This window comes from Cetorhinus maximus, chromosome 9 (genome assembly GCF_964194155.1).
Source record: "Cetorhinus maximus chromosome 9, sCetMax3.hap1.1, whole genome shotgun sequence".
Classification (NCBI taxonomy): domain Eukaryota; kingdom Metazoa; phylum Chordata; class Chondrichthyes; order Lamniformes; family Cetorhinidae; genus Cetorhinus; species Cetorhinus maximus.
The window spans coordinates 20,245,085-20,268,616 of NC_135887.1; the positions used below are offsets into that span (position 1 = coordinate 20,245,085).

The 23,532-nt window shown below is 40.3% G+C and overlaps 1 protein-coding gene across 3 annotated transcripts in view; it reads left to right on the forward strand.

The window, feature by feature from the left end:
- Positions 1–23,532, forward strand: part of vmp1 (vacuole membrane protein 1) — a 191,284-nt gene that overhangs the window by 7,952 nt on the left and 159,800 nt on the right. For all 3 annotated transcript variants that reach the window (XM_078548215.1, XM_078548217.1, XM_078548216.1), the window contains exons 2-3: positions 16,518–16,628; positions 19,917–20,052. In XM_078548215.1, the coding sequence (XP_078404341.1) occupies positions 16,547–16,628; positions 19,917–20,052 (218 nt within the window). In that variant the 5' untranslated portion in view covers positions 16,518–16,546. The remainder of the gene's footprint in view (positions 1–16,517; positions 16,629–19,916; positions 20,053–23,532) is intronic.

Genomic DNA, 23,532 nt, shown 5'->3' on the forward strand with positions numbered 1-23,532 from the left:
GGGGTGGTCATGCTTCTGGGGCAATCTTATTTGTATTGTAGTGCTGTAGCATAAATGGGGTATTAAGATCAGCCTGCACTGTTTTGTTATGCCCCAGTAAATAGTTACATAGATTGGAATGCTCAAAGAGCTTGAAATGCTGTATATTTGGAGGGAATGAAAGATAGATTTTAAGAATAATTTAATTCTCAGCTTTTTTTGAAGTTGAACTGAACTTTGTTTCATTTTTTTAGTGTCTGTGCAAGTATCTTTAACTGAAGGCATTCATCTAAGTGAATCTGTTGACCCTTCTGCTTGTAATAACATGATTTTTACATTTAGTTACATGGTAAGTGAAGTGGGATTGAGCGGACCTGTCCTTGACTAATGTGAAAGGAAAAATTTAGGACCTTCGTAGTTTGTATGTTTTGTGTATGTGTGAGTGTTTGTCGCCAAAGAACAGTTGAAGCTGCTTTGCCATGTCTTGTTGATCACAGTGATGCACCAGTGGAAGTATACTTAGCGTCACTAGGATTTCAGTAAAGTGCCATAGTCTGTGAGAAGTACCTAGTAACACAATTCTAGATTTTAACTTTTGAATCTTTACTATATCTGAAGAGAGCATTTTGAGTTGTATAAACTGATATTTACAAGTGTATTACAGGCAGATGGTGCGATAAATTGTTTCTTTTGCATGTTGACTTCAAGTGAGGCTGTTCCCTTTTTTTGCAATCATCAGTATATGCTAATAACATGAAGCATAAGATAAACATAATTGGGTAAATACAGAGTATTTATTAAATCTTCTGAAAGTAAACTGCAGAGAGAGAGATGCTATTGCAAATTGCCCTGGCTCACTTTCCTGCTTTCTTAGTTGTGTTGAACAGACTTGGAAGGGGTGCAAAAGAACGACATTAAAATGGTGCCAAGGATGAGGGCCTTCAGCAGATGGTACAAAACTTGGAGCATTTTGAACTGTGAGGTGGATAATGTAGAACTTCCAGGACAAAGACATGTTGGTGGAGGGCATAGGCAAGTTGGTGGAATGGGCGGACAGGAGGCAGATGAAGTTCAATGTAGAGAAATGTTAAGTGATTAATTTTAATAGAAAGAACATGGAGTGACAGTATAAAATAGAGGGTACAACTCTTATGGGGTGCAGGAGCAGAGGGACCTGGGTGTATATGTGCTTAAGTCATCGAAGGTGGCAGGACAGGCTGAGAGAGTGGCTAATAAAGCATATAGTACCCTAGGCTCTGTTAATAGGGGCATAGCGTACAAGAGCAAGGAGGTTGTATTGAACTTGTATAAGTCATTAGTTTGGCCTCAGATGGAGTATTGCGCCCAGTTCTGGGGTGTCACGCTTTAGGAAGGATGTGAAAGCATTGGAGAGAGTGCAGAAAATATTCATGAGAATGGTTCCTGGGATGAGGAATTTTGAGTATGAAGATCAATTAGAGAAGTTAGAACTGTTTTCCTTAGAGAAAGGAAGGCTGATAGATTTAATAGAGGTATTCAAATATGAGGGGTCTGGATAGAGTAGTTAGGGAGAAACAGTTCCCACTTGTATAAGGATCGAGAACGAGATTTAAAGTAATTAGTAAAAGAAGTAATAGTGAAAGGAGGAAAAACGCTTTCACTCAGCGAGTGGTTCGGGACTGGAATGTGTCGCCTGAGAGTGTGGTGGAGACAGGTTCAATTGAAATATTCAAAAGGGAATTAGACTCTTATTTGAAAAGAGAGAATGTGCAGGGTTACGGGGAGAAGGTGGGAGAATGGAACTAGGCGAGTTGCTTATTCGGGGAGCTGGCGCAGACATAATGGGCCAAATGGCCACGTTTTGTGCTGTAACTCGTGGCTCAGTTATGTGGAGACTGTAGGAGCTGGCGTTGTTCTCTATATGGCTGAGAAGGTTAAAGGCAACTTTGATAGAGGTGTTTGAAATAATTAAGGGTTTTGGTAGAGTAAATAAGGAAAGAGTGTTTCCAGTGGCAGAAGGGTCAGTAATACAGATTTAAGGTAAAAAGACCAGAGGCGATGTGAGGAAAGGTTTTCTCACAACAAGTTATGTTGATCTGGAATGTGCTGCCTGAAGGGTGGTGGGAGCAGATTCAATATTAGCAATCAAAACGAACAGGTAACTCCTCGAAGATTAAAAACTTACAGGGTTTGGGAAAGAGCGGGGGAGTGGGGTTAATTGAATAGCTCCAACAAAGAGCTGCCACAGGCACTGTGGGCTGAACAGCCCTTATATGTGCTGCATCATTCTCTGATTCTATGAGATCGTTTGTTGAATCATTGTTGTTTGTAATAAAGTTAGTAATGTCCAGAATCATAGCCATTCAAAACATTAGCCCATCTGCTCTTGTCCGGGTACCAGCAAATCTGCTATATATATTACAATGTAAACCTTATCTGTCCCCTCTGAGGAGTTAGAACATATCCATTACCCCGTGAATAATTTTTTTTTTAAGTAGCAATATGTTTTACATATTATTGTATTTCAATGAATTTGAAGCCTTGTTGGTATTAACTGCTGGGTTCCTTCACCAGTCCTGTATCTGTCTGTAATTTTTTCCACTTCTTAGTAAGTGATTTTTTGTTTGGTAGAACAGAACTTGAGTATTGTTGAAAAAGAGACATGTCTAACCTTTTCATCTTGCACTCATCAGGACACTTGCAAGAATACCAAAATAAGGGGGAAAAGCAACAATTTATACTGTATGTGAAGAGGCTGCTAATTGGTTGGCAAGTGGCGTTGCCATGGAGGATGCACCACTGATGGTGACTGACAGTTAACTACCAAGCATTGTTTGAAATCTAAACCAGGCAGCTTGACCATGATTGGCCAAGGCATTGCCCTGAAGAATGAGTCAGCGAAAGGCACATTGAGGATTATTTAGCGAATGTTATCCAATGGTGGAATCGCATCTAATGTTGGACACTGTTTTGAGTTTTGCAACCAGGGTTTGTTGGGTATGGTCTGTACCGGCAACATTTGCTAAATAATCCTCAATATGCCAAGAATTACGCTGACAACCAATTTAAGATTGTCAGCTGGGCTCGCAGTGTGGTGCATTTGTGTGTACTGGAAGCTACATATATTAATACACAGGGTCCTGTTCTTTGCAGACAGAACATGTACATACATTGCCTGTTTCAGCTAAACAAAATGAGTGACAGCCATTTGCTGACTCATTCCTCGGGGCAATGCCTTGACCAATCAAGGTCAAGCTGACTGTTTTAAGTTTCAAACAATGCTTGGCAGTTAACTGTCAGTCACCATCAGTGATGCATTCTCCATGTCAATGCCACTTGCCAACCAATCAGCATACAGTATAAATTGTTGTTTTTCCCTTTTTTATATTGGTATTCTTGCGAGTGTCCCGATGAGCACAAGATGAAAAGCTTAGACATGTCAGTTTTTTCAGCAATACTTAAGTGATTATTGGACTCAATTGTTCCTTCCAGCGTTGCCATTCTACTGTGTGGCAATTTTTATTGCAGCTATTTAAATTCTTTAATGCTACTCTGACCACTATTTATAGTGGGCAAATTAAGTTTGCACAAAAACTCTTGCTGGAAATAGTGGGGACTTTTCTTGGCGTGTACCTTGAGAGTTGCCCAATTACTCTTTCCACCTCCCTGCATTGTCTGTACACAGTAATGGACACAATGTTACTTTTAGACACGTCCTAAAATCACTTGTGTCCATGTCTTTTTTTTGATGAAGAATGGCTGAAAAGGTTCTGAGCCCTAACACTGGGCAATGAGCTTACTCTGTCAGCTAATGAGGGAGCTGTTAGTATAGTTTTTAATAGAAGATGATTATTAACACTTGTATATGTTACCAGACTCTGAAATAGTGTTATGGTCTAAAAATGGATTGTGCACGATACTGTTCTGCTTCTGTGCATCATTAACACCAGTAGAAAAATGTATATCTTTTGCCACATGTGTGTTTGTTGCTGTTTGACCTCTGATCAGATGATTACGTTGCAGTGTTGCTGTGGACTCTGGATCTGACATTTGCCTAACAAGTCAAGTGACTTCAATGGGGCATAGCTCTAAAGTTTTAATGGATAGGTAGGTGCACAAACTATAATTGTGCAATGGGAAGATCTCCTTTGTGCTTTTATTGGGTAAATTACACAGTGGTAAAGGTCAATAAAATTGTACCAGGATTTCAAAAAATGTGCACTGTTCCAGTGGTGCTAACTCTCTTCAAATTATGCACTTTACATTTCTCTACGTTGAATATATACTTTTTCCAAACTAGTTACTGTGTAAAAATAATCCTGTGAAATGAATTGACACTTCTCAGATTTCAATAATGATTTTAACAGGGCTGTAAACTCTTTTTATTGCATAGCTTGCAGATCATTTGCACCAGAGTCTGTCACAAGCGTCTGAGGCAGAGCATTTCCTATTTCAACAGCCTGTTGTATAAATAAATTCTTAATCCCCCTCCTCCCTACTATTGCGACAAAGTTAAATTAATAATTCCTTGTCACTGACTTCTCTACGAGAGAAATAGCCTTTCCCTATTCACTATCAAAACTCTTCATAATTTTAAAAATCTCTATTTCCCCATGGCATTCTCTTCTCCGGTGAAGATAGCCCCAATATTTCAAGCCTACCCTGAATAATCAAAGATTCCTTTCCCTAGTAGCATTCTGGTAAAACTGCACTATATTTTGATATGGCTTTAATATCTTCTCAATAATAGACCATCTAAAATTGCACACAACACTCTAAATATGACCTAACCAATTTTTCATACTTGCCATGCAGTTTGCCTTTTTCATGTCTAAATTTGAATTCATGCCCCGTTGCATTTGAGCTTTTGTTAATCGTGGAACGCTGCACAGTGATCTGTTTTATTTATTCTGAAATCTAAATGACTTTCATTAACAGGGTAGGGATGGAATTTCTTCATCCTAAAAAAAATGCAACTTTTACAATCTAAACATTCCTAGTGCTTGTAGTCTTTCTGTAGAATTATTTATATGCCTAATACAATCCTGTACTCTCCATGCAGTTTATGTAGTGCCAACACCATGATTGCCCCACACAAGTGTCAGCGTGATGATTCTATTTTATGCAGGTATGATGTTGCACAAATTTGGTTGCAACAGCTCCAGATTCTTCACATAGGATTCTAACTCCTTGAGGGGAAAAAGAGGTAAACAGAACTTTCATTCCTTCAGTCAGCTAAAATGCAGCCCAGGTATCAGAAGTGGAAGGGCAGTGTATGAATGGGCTGAAAAGCCAGTGGCTCATTTTATGAAATATTTTTAAAAAAAAACAAACTTGCAAAAATATTATTGAACCAGTGAAAATTAAGAATAAAATGCTCATTTACAATTCAGTTGCTAACCTATTGTGACTGTGGGTGGGGACTCATGCAGAGCTCTCAGGGTCAGATAATAAAGAAGCAAGAAGCTGAATTTCTATAGCATCTTTCAAGTCCAAAATATTGCAACTGTATTTTCACTGCCTCTAAGAACTTCACAGCAAAGGATAAACTCTCTGACATTGTTTCCCAGTTGAGTGGAAAAAATTCAGCTGTGTTTTAGATCAGTGCGGGGATTGTAACTTCTGATTATCAGTCTAAATGAAAATGTCTAGGTTATGTTTTTACAAGTATGGTATATCACAGCTTGAACCTTGTTTTAAGATGACATAGGAGGACAAAGTGTGTGTGTTTTACCAGCATGTCCACTTGCCGTTTGTTTATTCTCTATCATTTTGTAATTGCGATTAATAATGGGAACCGACTCCATCCCTACCTTATTAATCAATCAAAAGATAGTGCTATCTAACAAAAATAGGAAACAGGAAAAATAGATGCACAATAGAAGATTCAGCACCTCTGGAGAGAAGATACTTTTAAGTTTTGGATGCAGCCTCTTCTATAATATATGAACGAATTGGGGTTGTGGGGGAGGAAATGGGTTTTGCTATAAAACTAGATGAAATAGCTTTCACAGAAACTTTGTAGGGAGGCCGTTCCTTTTAATTTGGAAAATGTGAACAAGTAGCATTTTAGCATATTCAGTTCTTCAGAGCGTGTTGTACAGCCCATGCTGCTGAGAGACAATGATGGATGTAATACAGAAAATCTGACTGTTTGATTACTTTATGGCTGTTAACACAATCTCAAACCATTTCAAAATATCCAAAATGTTAGTTTATTTTGTACGTACTTGGTGCTTGAATGTGCACCTTTTCTATGAGGTAGAAAATTCAAAAATTTCTAATAAATGCCCCCAAAGCATGTCATTTTCCCCCTCCATCCCAAAATAAGGTCAAGACAGCTTCACCAAGCCCATTAATTAGGGTAAGTGATTTATCCCTCAGATGATCTCAGAAAATCATATTTTCACTGCCTCCATGAACTCCCACTACAAAAAGATGGTACTCGGGCAACATGTAGTGCTATTTGTGGAATTTGTCCTTTACAAAATCACTTGCCCTCTTAATAATCTCGTTCAGTTTTGAAACTTGTGCCAGAAATAATTTATTATAAGAAGCAAAAAATAAAAGTTTGTTACAGAAGCTTAAAAATATTTCTTGCAGATGTAATTGATTATATTTTTCATAAAGAAACTCAGCACTTTATATGCACCCTTCTTGATGTAATGAAATCAAATTAAGTGTTTCTTTTGAATACAAATGCACAAGGTTCTGCAGAATTGAATTTCCGTGAAGTACTGGTTAATTGTGCAATTACTTACACACTTACCTCATGCAGCCTTTTTTAAAAACAACTGGTTTTGAGTCTGTAGTAATCTCATGGCACAGGTGGGAATTTTACTCTTTTGCTTTATGTTCAGACAAAAGGTGTGATTGTGAAATTTCCACCTGCGCGACCTAAATTCAGTTCAGCGTTGACTGACATTTGATCTTGTCTGCTATTAAAAGGAGAGAGGGGAAAGATGCAACTGTAGATGTTAAGTGCGTTGTTCTACAGAGTATCGGTTTCTCACTTTTCAGAACCAAATACTACTACTACTACTTGATATCCAGACTCTTTTTAAGAAGGAGTTGTACGCTGCATCTATGTTGACCAAAGTAGCCACCAGTCTCTTAATGCTGAAAATTGGAAATTTAAGTGGAGACATTTACACAGATTAGAAATATCACACATCTTGATGCATTTTGGCTTTGCCAGAAAGACGTGATGGAGCAAACGGGTGCGAGTTGTCCTCGATTGTCCTCCCTCCAGGAAAAAGTACTTCATTTCCTATTCTTCCTTCCTCCCTCCACCACACCCCAATGGTAATGCTTTAAAATCAGGGTCTTGCATCGTAGGCAATTTACTTGTATCTTTCCACTCCTTATTATCATATTAATGTTCTCATTTTGCATTAACTATTTTAAGAAACAGACTGAAGGGTCTGGCTCCATAGTACAAGATACCACTAGGATTGAAAAAAGTAGGCGAGAAGACCACTAAATTTTGAACTAGTGATTAAAGGACACCAGACATGTGGTTTAAAAACCTGTAGATTATTGGGGAAGAGCTTAATGTGCAGTGTTTAAAAATCCCTTAGATGATAGTGCTGCCATCTGTGGCTCCAAGCAGGACATAGATAATAGAATAATTATTTTAGAAATCTGTTCAACTCAAACCCCAAACTTCAGAGAATTTAACTCCAGCTATATAATCGAGCATTTTTATTATTTAATCAGAAAAGTTTTCTGTCTTTAAAAAATGGTGAGTATTCCCTTCATGAATTGGCATGGCAGTTTTTATGGAATATAAAGGGTAAATTTGCATTTCCAGTGCATAGTACTGCATGCCAAGAGATCATTTTGGCATACTGGATTCAGAGGATAGGTCCTTAGTGCATGTTGCCTGATTTTCTAACCATAGTGGAAAATTAGGTTCGATATGCTATCCTCAAGTAGCACTTTGTTTCCTGCATCAACTGTTCAGCCAGTTAATTCACAAAGAAAGATACTAGTATATGTGCTGTGCAAGAGTTTAACACGCATAAATCTATTGCTGTGAAGCAATAAAATACAGATTAACTGGTCATTCTATCATTACCATTTGTTAGATATTGCTTGTGAAGAATGGCTACTGTGTTTCTCTGCTTAAGCCACTCCACTCATTATGTGGAGTGTTTTGAGGCATTCTGATAACTTGTGTCATAAATGTAAGTATTTTTTCAATTGCATTATAATTGGCTGTCTGGGCTAATAAATGCAATCCTATTGTGTGGAGGCAGGGGAGTAGGATATTTTGCAATGTGTTCAACAAATTAATTTTGGGATGGTGTTGAGGTGTAGCTGTGACAAACTCGCATTTTTGTAATGAATTGAAGCTTCTGCTTGTACCTGTTCTCAACCCTCTGTTGGTGCCTACATTGGTCTGCCTTTGTTTTCACTGAGTCATTCTTGGCTTGGTGCCATTCCCTAGTGTTGATTTGCATTTTGATTTTTAATTGCACTGCTGCAGCTGCTGCATCTCATTGATACGCTGATTATATTTTGCTGAAGTGGACATGTATGGAGGAATATTCTTCAACACTCTCAAACTTTGCACTGAATAACATGAATTATGATTTGAACCTCAGTAAATCATTGAACATTTTTCACTGGTGCTACTGGCATTTACATTAAATTTGGTTTCCTTTTCCCAGCACAGTGTAATGACAAATTGCGTTTATGAGGCTGCTGCCAGGACAAGAGAGCTGGATTTAGTAGTGTTGGGATCTGACCTAAAACAACATTAACATGAAAGTGTCTATAAATTATCTTTGTGGTACAGCTGAATAATTACATGGCATCTACAGCACAGAAAGACAGACCATCCTATGTAATTAGCCTATGCTGGCATTTATACACCACATGAGCTTCTTCCCACTCAAATCACCTCTTCCTATCCTGCCCTGGTCTTGACTCTCTTCTCCCTCAGTGTATGTGCATCAAAACTCCCTTAAATGTGTCAGTTGATATCTGCTCCAACCACAGTGCGATCCAAATTCCTCTTAAATTATTTGATCAGTTCATGGCTATGGTATATTTATACTCCGTTGTTTTGGACTCGCCCACAAGTGGAGACAGTTTTCCATGTCCACCCGATTGAACTGACCATAATTTTAAAGACCTCCACCAGAACTGTTCTTGGTCATCTCTCTTCAACAGGGAAGAACCCCAGCCTCCTCAATCTTTCCTGATGTATCTTCTCAATTCTACTAACATGGTTGCAAATCTAGATTTCCTCCAGTGCTTCAATAACTTTTTTATACTATGGAGACAAAAATAATCCAAGTATGGCCTGCCCAAGTTTCTATATTAATATAACATTCCCTCCATGCATTTGTATTCTATTCCTCTAGAAATGAAACCCAGTACTTTCTTTGCATTTGTTGTGTATAGAAGCATAGAAAGATTTATGCCATAGAAAGAGGCCATTCAGCTTATCATGTCCATGCTGACTGGAAAAAAAGCTATCCAGCCTAATCCCACCCTCCAGCTCTTGGTCCGTAGCCCTGTTGGTTAGTGTTTCAAGTACGTATTGAAGAGTTTTTGTAAATAAGATGAGGGTTTCTGCCTCTACCATTTTTTCAGGCAGAAACCCTCATCTTATTTACTCTTAATAGCCATATTAACTTGTGTTGCTACTTGTGATTTATGTATTTGTATTCCCAGATCTATTTGTTCCTCTGTCACATTTAGTTTCTTGCCATCCAAGGAATATGTGACCTCCTTATTCCTCCTACCAAAATTAATCACTTTACACTTCGCTATGTTGAATTTCATTTGTCATTAATCTTCCTGTATTTTGGTGCTGTCCTCTACGTTGTTAGTTATATCCCTTAATTTGCTATCCTCAGCAAATTTGTACACCAATCCTCCAATTCCTGAATCCAAATCATTATCTTTTTGGTGAAGAATTGGTGGTCCCTGTAGATAGCACTTTTGATTACAGCTATTAGCTGAGTTAGTGGATGAGCATGGTCTTGTTAGACATTCATGCATCTGATGATTCACCAACTTGGGATCATCCAAATTTTCTCCTATTTGAGTGGTTTTTAAAATCTGAAACAGCACGACCTGTAAATTTTCTTTGCAAATTTTCTGATAGAAAAACTTGTGCACTTTATATAGTCTTGACCTGAGAACACCTAAAGCTGCTCTTAGCTAATTAAATCACTTTAAAGTGCAGTCACTGTTGCAAAATAGGGAAACACCGCAGCCAATTTGCACATAGCAAGGTCCTCCAAACAGCTGAGAGATAAATCACCAGGCCACTTGTTTTACTGATGTTGGCTGAGGGATAAATATTGGTCAGGACACCCAAGAGAACTCCACTCCTTGCCAACACCGCAATCTGTAATTCATTGAACAGTGCCATGGCACTTTTGCCCACCTGATGGGGAAGATGGCATTTTAGTTTAATGTTTCATCTGAAAGAATGTATGTCAGATAGCATAATCCTCCCTCACTGCCACACTGAAGTATCAGCCTAGACTATGTGCTCTCAAGTCTTGAGAGTGGGTTTGAATAGATGACATCCTCCCTGGCTAAGTGGCGAGTGCTACCATTGAATCAAGACTAACTTCTGAACCCAGGGATGGGAAATAGAGTGCATAACTGGTCAGCCTGAAGGAGAAAGGCAGACTTTTTCAGTATGACCCTTCATCAAAACAAGTGAAGGGTCCCTCTTGAAGCATTAACCTATCTGTTGATTGGCCTCTGTGCATTTTCTATTTCACAGCATTGATGGTTCTTTTTGTCTGATGAAACATTCTGTCCCAAGTTTAATGTGCATAGCTGCAGTAAATGAGGCTATGTTATTCTTGTTAGCTTTTTGCTTGTTAGCTTTTTGCTTGTGACTGTCTTAGTGAATGTTCTCTCTGAATTAAATACTGTTCCAAGCGGTTTAAACCGCCTCTGTTAAGGGAAATGGCATTCCATTAAGAGACTTGAGCTTTGCCATCACAGTTTGAAGCAAGATGACGATTTGAAATTGACTCCTACTATTTACAGAAATTACTACTTGCTGCATTTTCTAGTGAAATTGGCATTTAGTGGTGGAAATTGTTCCATTTGGAAAAGATTTCAGGCAGCGCAGTTCTGCAGTTGACTTGGTGTGTGCAATTTTAATGTCTTATTTGACCCAGAGCTGAACTTCAAACCTATTAGCCATTATTAATAAAGCTATTTTCCACCCCTGCAAAACTACCAGCCCCTTATTACACCCACACAACTACTGAAAGTTATTCATGCCTTTGTTGTCTCTTTGAATTCCCAAAAATCTTGTCACTAGCTTCCTGAATGCCATCATATATAAATTTTAGTTCATTTATCTCCATTGTTTACACTCTATCCTGTAATATCTCCTATGCCCCCATTTCTTGCCAACCTCTATTTGTTCCCTGATCCTCAACAAATAGAAATCAGTAGTCATGTCCTTGTTGACTATTCTCTTTTGAGCTCATCCCTCCTTTCCTCCCTCCAATCTTCATAGCCAGTCAACCCTCTATTCCTGTGATTCTGATGGCCTTTGAAACCCTTATTACTCTGGCCTACCTTTAGTCAAAGATCCCTCAATCATTTTGACCTCAGATTCTGGAATGCTCCCAAATCTTCACCCCCTTGTTATTTCACCTCTTTTGTAAGCCTCACCTATTTTTGCCATGTGTTTGGCCACTTTCCTAAATCTTCAAGGTGTTTGTCTTTTCCTCTGAACCCCCTGGGACATTGTTATGTATTTAATGCATATGGCTATTTGAATTGAGGGCGTGTTGCATTTGCACCATTCAAAATTACAGGGAAATTATGTGTAGAGGTTTATGAACAATAATAGTTACACTATTAGTCTTTTGTCAGTTAATTATCTCTGACTTCTAAGTATGTTTCTAATAATGAAGGCTTTTCAACAGATCAGCTTCCAAAAACCTACTCACTCACTTCTAGTTAATATTTAACCTGTGCCTTGAGTAACTGAGGAGAGACTGGTTAATAACAAATATATATGTCTGAATCCGAGAACCCGTTTAAATGTTGAAATTGAGAATCTGCGGGTGAAGTGCTTTTGATGTGTGCTTTGTAATTTCCAAATTAAGTCTGTTCAGCAGAAAACTTCCAACATATTTTTTGCAACCTTCTGTTTGTATTTTTCCAGTACTACTATTGCCATTGCTTCCCTGAACTTTCCTAAATGGCAAATGCATCATCTTACTTGCTCTTTGTCCTTGCATTCTTACTTTGTTCAGTTCAGTACTGCTAGAAACTATTTCCCACTCTTGTTATTTCCCAGGACATTAAAACCTTTCCTGATCTTCCTGTTACCTCACAATTTACACTTTTAAACCTCAAATATTGTGACACCTGATCATACTAGGTGATTTTCATTCATCTTTCCAACAACAAAAACAACAACTTGCATTTATATAATGCCTTTAAAATAATAAAATACTCCAGGACACTTCACAGGAATATTATCTGACAATGCTTGACATTGCACCACATAGAGATGTTAGATGACTAAAACTTTGGCCAAAGAGGTGGGTTTTAAGGGGCATCATGAAAGTGGAGAGAGAGGTACAGAGCCAGAGTGGGTCAGGGAGAAAATTCTAGAGCTTTGGGCCAAGATAGCTGAAGGCATGGCCTCCAATGGCGGAGTGATTTAAAATCTGGGATGTGCAAAAGACTATATTTGGAGGAATACTGAGCTTTCAAAGGGTTCTAGGGCTGGAAGAGGTTACAGTGATAGGGAGGGGAGATTCTATGGAGGGATTTGAAGATGACGGTAAGAATTTTAAAAGTGAAGCATTGCTGGACCAGTGAACATATGGTGAATGGTACTTGGTATGAGGCAGCAGTGCTTCAGATGAGCTCAAGTTTATATAGGGTGCAAGATGGGAGACTGGCTGGGAAAGCATTGGAATAGCTGAGTCTGGAGTTAACAAAGACATGGAGGAGGGTTTTTGTAGCAGATGAGCTGAAGCAGGTGTGGGTGATAGGAGTCGGGTGATATTACAGAGGTGGAAGAGGTGGTCTTGGCGAATTTGGAGGAGCTGAGGGAAGTGGGTATTGTGGCTAAGGCTATATTTAAATGCCTGCTTGGCACCAGTTCAGCTTATCCAGTGAGCAGCTAAGTCACGTAGAATAGGGAGGTGTCTTGGGTTTGGACTCCTGGTCTTTGCTCAGTTACTTGTACTAGAGGTTTTGGTCCTTCATCTAGGTTTCTTAACAGAAGAAAAACACCGTAATATCAAATATCACCAACAGGTTAATAATCTATTGAAGATCAGATGCTTCAGAATTCAACATGAAAATAGTATTTTAAGATTTTGTCAGTGGAACCCATCTGCTATGTCAAATTCTGAAAATTGTTTTTGGCCATATGCAAACTCAGACAGCTTGTGATCTATTCTAAAATGTTGACACATGGTAGGAACCAGACCTGCTCAGCAGGGATCCCCTTGGCTGAGCTTGTAAAGCACCTAAATTTCACCACGGCAATGCAAATTGCAACTCTTTTTAAAGTAACTTGACATTCTGTGGCACACTGAAATTCGACAGAATTATTTGCTTTCATTTTTGTCATTTATTGTGCATCTATGATGCTTGACGAGATTTCAAAATGACAGTGGACGAGGAAAGTATATTCAATCTTGATTCATCTATCCAGAGAGGTCTGAGCATCATCCCTTTGTAGCATCCAATTGTTTCTTCGATGATTCCAGCATTTCTGCCTCCATTACTCTGTCTAGAAGCTTATTCTACATGTTGATCACTCAATGTGAAGAATTTCATGTTAGCTCTCTTAAAAGTACCCTCATCTAGCTTGAAGTTGTATCCGTTTATTCTACATCTGCAGTTTAGCTCAAGTTAGTATTCCGTCTTTGTCAATCTTGAGTAACTCTTTTGCACATCTTTTCATATTGAAAAGCTCAGGTTCTTGACTATAAAAGATTAAAGGGCAATTTAATTGAAATGTTTAAGATGATTAAGTAACTTAATGTAGATAGTGAGAAGCTACTTCTGCTAGTAGGGAAATCCAGAACAAGGGGTTGCTATGAGGAAGCACTCCTTCACATAAAGGGTAGTGGAAATCTGGAACTCTTTCCATGCCCTCCAACCCCTCCAAATCTGTTGAGACCAGGTCAATAAAAAAATTTCAAAACTGAGATTTTTGTAAGTTATGGGTATTTAATGGATATAGAGCAAATGTGGGTAAATGGAGTTAAGGGTCAGATCAATCATGATTAACTGAAGGCTTGAATGGCCTATTCCTGTTACTATATTCCTACGACTTGTAAAGAAACTGAAGTCCCCTCCGTTACTGAAATATACTTGATTTAATGTGCAATTTTGAATTGGGTCACAGTTGAATGGATGTTCCTTGTTGAAAACTTGATGCACGCTGTGATAGGTTAAAAGGAGCTTTATTGTATTTTTAACCTGTCCCATACATTATGCTTTTACTGATGTCTAAAATTGGAAGGCGTTGAATTCCCCAGCATAACATTCCTCACCTGGATGATGAGCACAAAATAATCTATTGGAAGAGGAAATCAAAAATCTGTGGCAACCTTTCCCAGCAACCAGTGTATATGGCTATTATAAGGGACTCTGCCGACCCCATAACACTCTCTTCAATCTTTTGCTGTAACATCTTTGAGAACATAAGAAATAGGAGCAGGAATAGACCAAATGGCCCTTCGAGCCTGCTCTGTCATTCAGTAAAATCATGGCCGATCTCCTGCCACAACTCCCCTTGCCTACCTGTTCCCCATATCCCTTGTTTCACAACCCTCAGTGTGAGGAAATTTCTCCTCTTAGTACTTCTCTATGAACGAAACCAGAGAATCAGTTGCAATGGATTCTCTTTTTGCTCATGCACCATTACCTTTGGTGTTCCCCAAAGATCTATCTTTGACCCCCCTGTATTTTTCATCTCCATGTTGCTCCTCAGTGATATCATCCAAGAACACAGCATTAGTTTTGACATGTACGCTGATGACACCCAGCTCTACCTTACCACTCCTGATTCCTCCATTGTTGCTAAACCATTAGACTACTTGTCCGACATCCAGTACTGGATCAGTAGAAATTTCCTCTAAATAAATATTTGGAACATTGAAGCCACTGTTTTTGCTCCCAGCTCCAAACTCCATTCCCTAGCAATTGAATTCATCCCTATCCCTGGCAACAGCCTGAGATTAAAGTCTGAGATTAAACCAGTTGTTTGCAACTAGCTGTCATATTTGACCTTGAGATGAGCTTCTGACCTCATATTTCTGTCATTATTAAGAATGCCTATTTCTGCCTCCATAAATTTACCCCCTGTTTCAGTTCATCTGCTTCTGAAACCCTCATTCATGCCTTTGTTACCTCTAGACTTGACTATTCCAATGCTCTCATGGCCCCCACATTCTACACTCCACAAACTTAGTCATCCAAAATCTTCTGCCTGTGTCTTAACTCACACCTATCACCCCTACGCTCTCTGGCCTACATTGGCTCCTGGTCGAGCAACATCTTGATTTTGAAATTTTCATCCTTGTTTCCAAATCCCTTCATGGCCTTGTCCCCTCCATATTTTTCTAATCTCCTCCAACCCTACAATCTCCGAGATATCTGTGCTCCTTTAATTCTGACCTCTTGAGCATCCCCAATTTTAATCACACCACCTTTGATGGCTGCACCTTTAGTTGCCTAGGCCCTAATCTCTGGAATACCCTCCCTGGGTCTCTTCTCTCTACCTCACTTTCTTCCTTTAAGACAGCCCTTAAAACCCACTTCTTTGACCAAGCTTTTGGTCATCTGACCTAATATTTCGCACGTGGCTGGGTGTCATATTTGTTTCATAATGCTCCTGTGAAGTGCGTTGGGATGTTTATTATGCTAAAGGTGGTTTTTAAAAATCTACGGTGTTATTGTTTTAAATGATCGACTCTAATCCTCAGACTGTGCCCCCGCCCCACTGTTTCCCAGCGAGCGTATCTCGTTAAGCCCCTTCAGAATTGTGCAGGTTTCAATAAGATCACCTCTCATTCTTCTATATTTCAGAGTATAGGCCCAATTTACTCAGTGTCTCATCATAAGACAACTCTCTGGCCCTAGGAACGAATCTAGTGAACGTTCCCTATTCTACCTCCAATGTAAGATTATTCTTAGATAAAAGCAAAATACTGTGGATGCTGGAAAACAAACAAAAACAGCAAATGCTGGAAAAACTCAGCAGGTCTAACAGTATCTGTGGAGACAGAAACAGAGTTAATATTTCAAGTCTGTATGGCTCTGAAGAAGGGTCATACAGACTCAACGTTAACTCTGTTTATCTCTCCACAAATGCTGTTAGACCTGAGTTTTTCCAGCATTTTCAGTTTTTATGATTATTCTTCCTTTGATTTGGAGACCAAAACTACATATACGACAGTGGGTGTGGTCTTACCAAAGCCCTATACAATTCCAATAGCAATCATACCTTGATGGTAAAACCTAGTTACTGGCAAAAATTCTGCCTATTGCACTGTTCTGAATTTTATTCTCATTTGTTTCGACAGAATCACAGAGGAGTGGTGAATTTAAAAAAATGGCTGGAAGTGAAAAATCACATGAATTGCAGCATCACCGCCCAAGGATGCAGAAAGAACAGCAGAATGGCAATGCCACAGGTGAGGCATTGTCTCTGGAGGTTGCAGTTACAGCAATTCATTTTGAAAAAATATTCTGTAATTTTCACTGCAGAAATCAAGCTGCTGCAAACAATTTACTTTGACTTCCTTAATTAAAATTTTTTTCTCGTGTTTGATCTGAGCTGGTGATCACAACAGTGCAATGGGATTTATTCTCATCAGAGTTGCAAATATTAATCTGGGGTACTTCAGTGATCATGCCTGTTTTAGTGCTTCTTACATTCTGGGCTCGTCAACTTCCATATCAGTGTTTGTTCACTTCAAACAAATAATCAAATTGGCGCAAACAAAAACAAAAATACCTGGAAAAACTCAACAGGTCTGGCAGCATCGGTGGAGAGGAGCACAGTTGACATTTCAAGTCCGTGTGACTCTTCAACAGAACTAATTAAAAATAGAGAAGGGGTGAAATATAAGCTGGTTTAAGGGTGGGGGTGGGTTGGGACATGAAGAGCTAGGTAGAGGGCCAGTGATAGGTGGAGATAACCAAAATATGTCACAGACAGAAGGACAAAGAGGTGTTGAAGGTGGTGATATTATCTATAGGAATGTGCTAATTAAGGGTAGAAAGCAGGACAAGCAAGGTACAGATAGCTCTAGTGGGGGTGGGGTGGGGGGAAGGAATCAAAAAAGGCTAAAAGGTAGAGATAAAACAATGGTTTTGTATTTTTGGAAATACATTTAAAAATAATGGAAATAGGTGGGAAAAGAAAAATCTATATAAATTATTGGAAAAAACAAAAAGGAGAGGGAAAATCGGAAAGGGGGTGGGGATAGAGGAGAGAGTTCATGATCTAAAGTTGTTGAACTCAATATACAGTCCGGAAGGCTGTAAAGTGCCTAGTCGGAAGATGAGGTGCTGTTCCTCCAGTTTGCGTTGAGCTTCACTGGAACAATGCAGCAAGCCAAGGACGGACATGGGGGCATGAGAGCAGGGTGGATTGTTGAAATGGCAAGCGACAGGGAGGTCTGGATAATGCTTGCGGACAGACCGAAGGTGCTCTGCAAAGCGGTCACCCAGTCTGTGTTTGGTCTCTCCAATGTAGAGGAAACCGCATTGGGAGCAACGAATGCAGTAGACTAAGTTGAGGGAAGTGCATGCAAAATGCTGCTTCACTTGAAATGAGCGTTTGGGCCCTTGGACAGTGAGGAGAGGGGAAGTGAAGGGGCAGGTGTTGCATCTTCTGCGGTTGCATGGGAAGGTGCCGTGGGAGTGGGGGGAATACATGTCCTCCTTCCTTAACCGAGGTTTTCCACCCACGGTGGTTGACAGGGCCCTCAACCATGTCCGGCCCATCTCCCGCGCATCCACCCTCACACCACCTCCTCCCTCCCAGAAACATGATAGGGTCCCCCTTGTCCTCACTTATCACCCCACCAGCCTCCGCATTCAAAAGATCATCCTCTGCCATTTCCGCCAACTCCAGCATGATGCCACTACCAAACACATCTTCCCTTCACACCCCTGGCGGCATTCCGTAGGGATCGTTCCCTCCGTGACACCCTGGTCCACTCCTCCATCACCCCCTACACCTCAACCCCCTCCCACGGCACCTTCCCATGCAAACGCAGAAGATTCAACACCTCTCTCATCACCGTCCAAGGGCCCAAACACTCATTTCAAGTGAAGCAGCATTTCACTTGCACTTCCCTCAACTTAGTCTACTGCATTTGTTGCTCCCAATGCGGTTTCCTCTACATTGGAGAGACCAAACACAGACTGGGTGACCGCTTTGCAGAACACCTTCGGTCTGTCTGCAAGCATTACCCAGACCTCCCTGTCGCTTGCAATTTCAACACTCCACCCTGCTCTCATGCCCACATGTCCGTCCTTGGCTTGCTGCATTGTTCCAGTGAAGCTCAACGCAAACTGGAGGAACAGCACCTCATCTTCCGACTAGGCATTTTACAGCCTTCCAGACTGTATATTGAGTTCAACAACTTTAGATCATGAACTCTCTCCTCTATCCCCACCCCCTTTCCGATTTTCCCCCTCCTTTTTGTTTTTTCCAATAATTTATAGAGATTTTTCTTTTCCCACCTATTTCCATTATTTTTAAATGTATTTCCATCCATTGTTTTATCTCTACCTTTTAGCCTTTTTTGATTCCTTCCCCCACCCCACCCCCACTAGGACTATGTGTACCTTGCTTGTCCTGCTTTCTACCCTTAATTAACACATTCCTTTAGATAATATCACCACGTTCAACACCTCTTTGTCCTTTTGTCTGTGACATCTTTTGGTTATCTCCACCTATCACTGGCCCTCTACCTAGCTCTTCTTGTCTCTCTCTCTCTCTCTCTCTCTTCACCCCCCCCCCCCCCCCCCCCACCAAAACCAGCTTATATTTCACCCCTTCTCTATTTTTAATTAGTTCTGTTGAAGAGTCACGCAGACTCGAAACGTCAACTGTGTTCCTCTCCACCAATGCTGCCAGAACCTGCTGAGTTTTTTCAGGTATTTTTGTTTTTGCTTTTGTTTTGGATTTCTGGCATCCGCAGTTCTTTGCTTTTAATCAAATTGGCACCAGTAAGAAGCATTAATGTAGAAGTTAACTAGTGATGCTTTTGTCATATTTTTGTTTCCTCTTGTGAAAGTGCTGACTCATACAGGGATATTGGCACCAGGAGATCTTGGTTACTTTGCAAAGTGCCTTGGGTCACACAAGAAATGATTGCCAGCATGCTTTTGACTAGGAAATGGGGCTCTACATCCATCAATCCTATTATAAACTGGCATCTACATATGCATTTCTCCAGTGTAGTGATCAGAGTAAAGAACCCTTGCATTTTTGTTCCCCCCGCCCCCCCCAAAAAAAAAACTGGTCATTTTACTGATGTTTATGTTTTTGGAAAGAGACAAGGGAAGAAAGGCCAATTGATCTCTGCTAACTTTGCACAGGATTTGGATTTCATTACTATTATCTTTTAATCTTACCATATCCCAGGCACATAGAATATAAAGTGTTGATGACACCATCTGATAGTCCAAGATTTTGGGTCTGCTCCCTCATGCTATACCCAAACAAAGCCCATGCTGAGACTTGCTACATATAAGAAATCTTAAATGTAAATTTCTTTTCTGCATTTCCCTTTGCCAATTTTGTTGCATATTCCAGATTGTTTAAAAATCATTTCAATTCTGAAGTTGTTGATCAAACTGGTTGGTTGTTTTTTGGTGCAATGTTGCCACTTGCACATTTGTTTTCAAGCTCTCTTTGATAGATAGCATTGTTCCTGAAAATACCATTTTTTAAATATCTTCAGATCTCTTGACACTGAATGAGAGGAAACTGAGGGATCAGGAAGAGAGGGAGTCCATTATTTTATGGAGGCGACCTATCATCACCCTGCAGTACTTCTTCTTGGAAACCATTGTAGACTTAAAAGAATGGGCATTAAGGTATGAAATTGTGTATTTTACCAATGAAGCTGCTGAGGAGCTGGCTAATATCCCGTCTTTTCTAAATTTAAAAAAAAACAAAAATTCAACTCAAATTCCCTTCCTGTGATATCTGGTTTACAAGTCACATATCGTCATGTATATTTTATACCCTTTAAGCACAGTGATTTTATCATTGTAATAAATTTGAGGAATACTTGTGTCTCAGAACTAGCTGTGCCTCTAGCCAAGCTGTCAAAGTACAGCAATGACACAGGCATCTACCCAACAAAGTGGTAACTTGCCCAGGTATATCCTGTGCACAAAAATTAGGACAAATCAAATCTAGCCAATTACTGCCATATCAGCCCACTCTTAAGCATCAGCAAAGAGAAATGCACTATCAAGTGCGGCCCCTATCAATAACCTGCTCCCAAATGCTCCATTTGGCTTCAAACTACATTAAAGCCTTGGTCCAATCATGAACAAAAGTGTTGAATCACAAAATTGTTACAGCGCAGAGGGAGGCCATTTGGACCGTTGTCCTTGCTGCCTCTACGAATAAGCAATTCATCTAGTGCCATTACCCCTCTTTCTCCCGTAGCCCTGCACATTCTTCCGTTACAAATAACTGTCTGACTCCTTTTTGGATGCCTTGATTGAATCTGCCTCCACCACACTACCAAGCAGACCCCTACAAATTTCTGCATGGAGAAGATTTTCCTCATGTCACTTTTCTGCATTTGTCAATAACTTTAAATTTGTGCCCTCTTGTTCTTGATCCTTTTGTGAGTGGGAACAGTTTCTTCCTAACTACTCTGTGCAGACTCCTCATGGTTTTGAATACCTCTATCAAATCTCCTCTGTTTTCTCTTCTCCAAGGAAATAGTCTCAACTTCTCCAATCTGTCTTCATAACTGAAATTCCTAATCCCTGGAACCATTCTCATTAATCTTTCTTGCACTCCCTCCAGTGCCTTCACATCTTTCCTAAAGTGCAGCACCCAGAGATTTGATAGAGGATGCAATACCCCAGCTGAGGCCGAACTATTATTCTGTACAGGTTCAACATAACCACCTTAATAACCTCAGGATCAATTTCTGTGATTCCATCCATTTAATCGCCAATTGGTGGCTTTACCTATTCCCTGGTTTTAATAAGAACTTATTAGTGAGCTTCTGATGTCAGAAAGAACTTCCAGGAAAAGACACCTGAGTAGACATCATGTAATTCCTCTTCAATTGTCCAATTTAAAAATGAAATAAGACAGAGGCTTGGGAAAAGGCTAGTTTGTCTTATATAAAATAAAACAAAATGTTGGAAATGCTCAGCAAGTCTGACAGCATCTGTGGAGAGAGGAAGAGAGTTAATGGGCAGAATTAAATGCTCCCTTGGAGAGAAGTTCAGAGGCAGGAGGGGTGGCCGTTTGATCAGATGGGAGGTGGAGACCACACCACCTTCCCAACATCACCCCAATCAAGTTCCAGGTGGGGTGGGGAGGTGGATACTGGCCTTCCTGCCTAGAGGCCAATTGGGGGCTTAATTAGCCACTTAAGGGCCTCCTTCCACCTCTGAGAGGAAGACTCCCCGTATGGCCCAACCACCTAGCAAGGCCTATTAGGTCTGCTTACAGCATAGCAAGGGAGGGATGGTTCCTCGTACTCAAACATTCTGTGCCCAATTGAAGGATCCATTATTGGGAAGGCCTGGGAAGCCATCCCCTGCCCTTGCTGCCGACCCCCTTCTTCCTCTTTCGCTGGCACCCAACCCCACTTCAGGATTCTACTGTTAATCGTTAGTGAAGGCTCATGTGCAGTAGTGGCAGCGACCACTGCTTCCAGTGGCACAGCTGCTGGCAGCCCTTGGGGCAGGACATCCACCCTGCAATGAGTTTAATTCAACGGAAGTCTTAATGTTGTTTAGATTGAGTGCCTGATTGGGGTAAAATCCCCTCTGGTGCGGAGCTGCCATCAGTTTTCTAGCTGGTAGACAGGCCCCTGCTGCAATCATTAAATTCTGAATATCACAGGTGAATTGAGGTGACTGTCATTGACATCAAGGCAGCATCTGACCAAGTGTGACATCAAGAAATCCTAAATCCTAAAGTTGATGGAAATTGTGGGTGGGAACTCTCCACTGGTTGAAGTCATGTCTAGCACAAAGGAAGTTATTGGAGGCCAATCAACTCAGCCCCATGACATCACTCCAAGCTGCTTCAGCAATGACTTTCTCTTCACCATAAGTCAGAAGTCAGGATGTTCACTGATATTTGCACAGTGGTCAGTTCACTCACCTTTGGATACTGAAGCAGTCTGTTCCCCACATTCAGCAAAACCTTAAACATTCAGGCTTGGGCTGATAAGTGGCAAATAACATGCCACACACAAGTGCCAGTCAATGACCATTTCCAGCAAGAGAGAGTCTGACTACCTCCCCATGACATTCAGTGGCACTACAATCACTGAATCACCCACATCAACAACTGGGGGAGGACAGGGTGGTCACCACTGACCAGAAACTTAACTGGAGCAGTCACATCATTTTTACAAGAGCAGTTCAGAGGTTGGATATCCTACAGTGAGTAGCTCACCTCCTGAACTCCCCCACAGCCTTTCCAACAATGAAATACGCTCCACTTGCTTGCATGAATGCCACTCCTACATCACTCGAGAAGCCCAAACACCTTCTAGGACAAAGCAGCCTGCTTGATTGGCTCCTTAATCTTTCACTCCCTCCACCATTGGCAGCAACGTGTACCATCTACAAGATTACAGCAGAAACTTGCTAAGGCTTATTCAAAAGCATCTTCCAGACCTTCAATCTCTACTACCTAGAAGGACAAGGGAAATAGCTGCATGGGATCACCATCGACTGCAAGTTCCCCTCCAAGTAACACACCATCCTGACTTGGAAGTATATTGTTGTCTTTCGTCATTACTTAGTCAAAACCTGAAACTCCCTACCTTAACTGCATTGTGAATGCACCTACACCACACAGGCTATAGCGATTTAAGAAGGTGGCCAGACCACCACTTTCTTGAGGGCAATTAATGGATGGGTAATAATTCTGATTGCCTGCGATGCCCACATCTCATGAACAATAATAAAAAAAATAGTGACATGGACACTGTGGTATCTTAGTAATGTGTGACTGATTAAAAGTGGAGCATTTTTGTCCATGATCAAGAAAGAATAGCTCAAAGAGAATGGCCCTTGTTCTTCTGGCATTGCATGAAGTATACAAAACTAACCAGTTATATTAATATAATTGATTAATACGTATACAAATAGGTAAATAGTTACTAAGTACTAGAAACAATTAGTCTGCAGCATCATGTTATTAGATTAGGTCACAGATTAATAAAGCTGTCCTTAATGCAACATGTACTAACTACCACAGTGACCATGGCATGTTTTTATGCAGTGTTATGATTCTCGACCAGACCCTGAGTTTTTGGGAAGATCCGGTTAAGGACCAATAATGTTTGTTCAAAGTAGGCA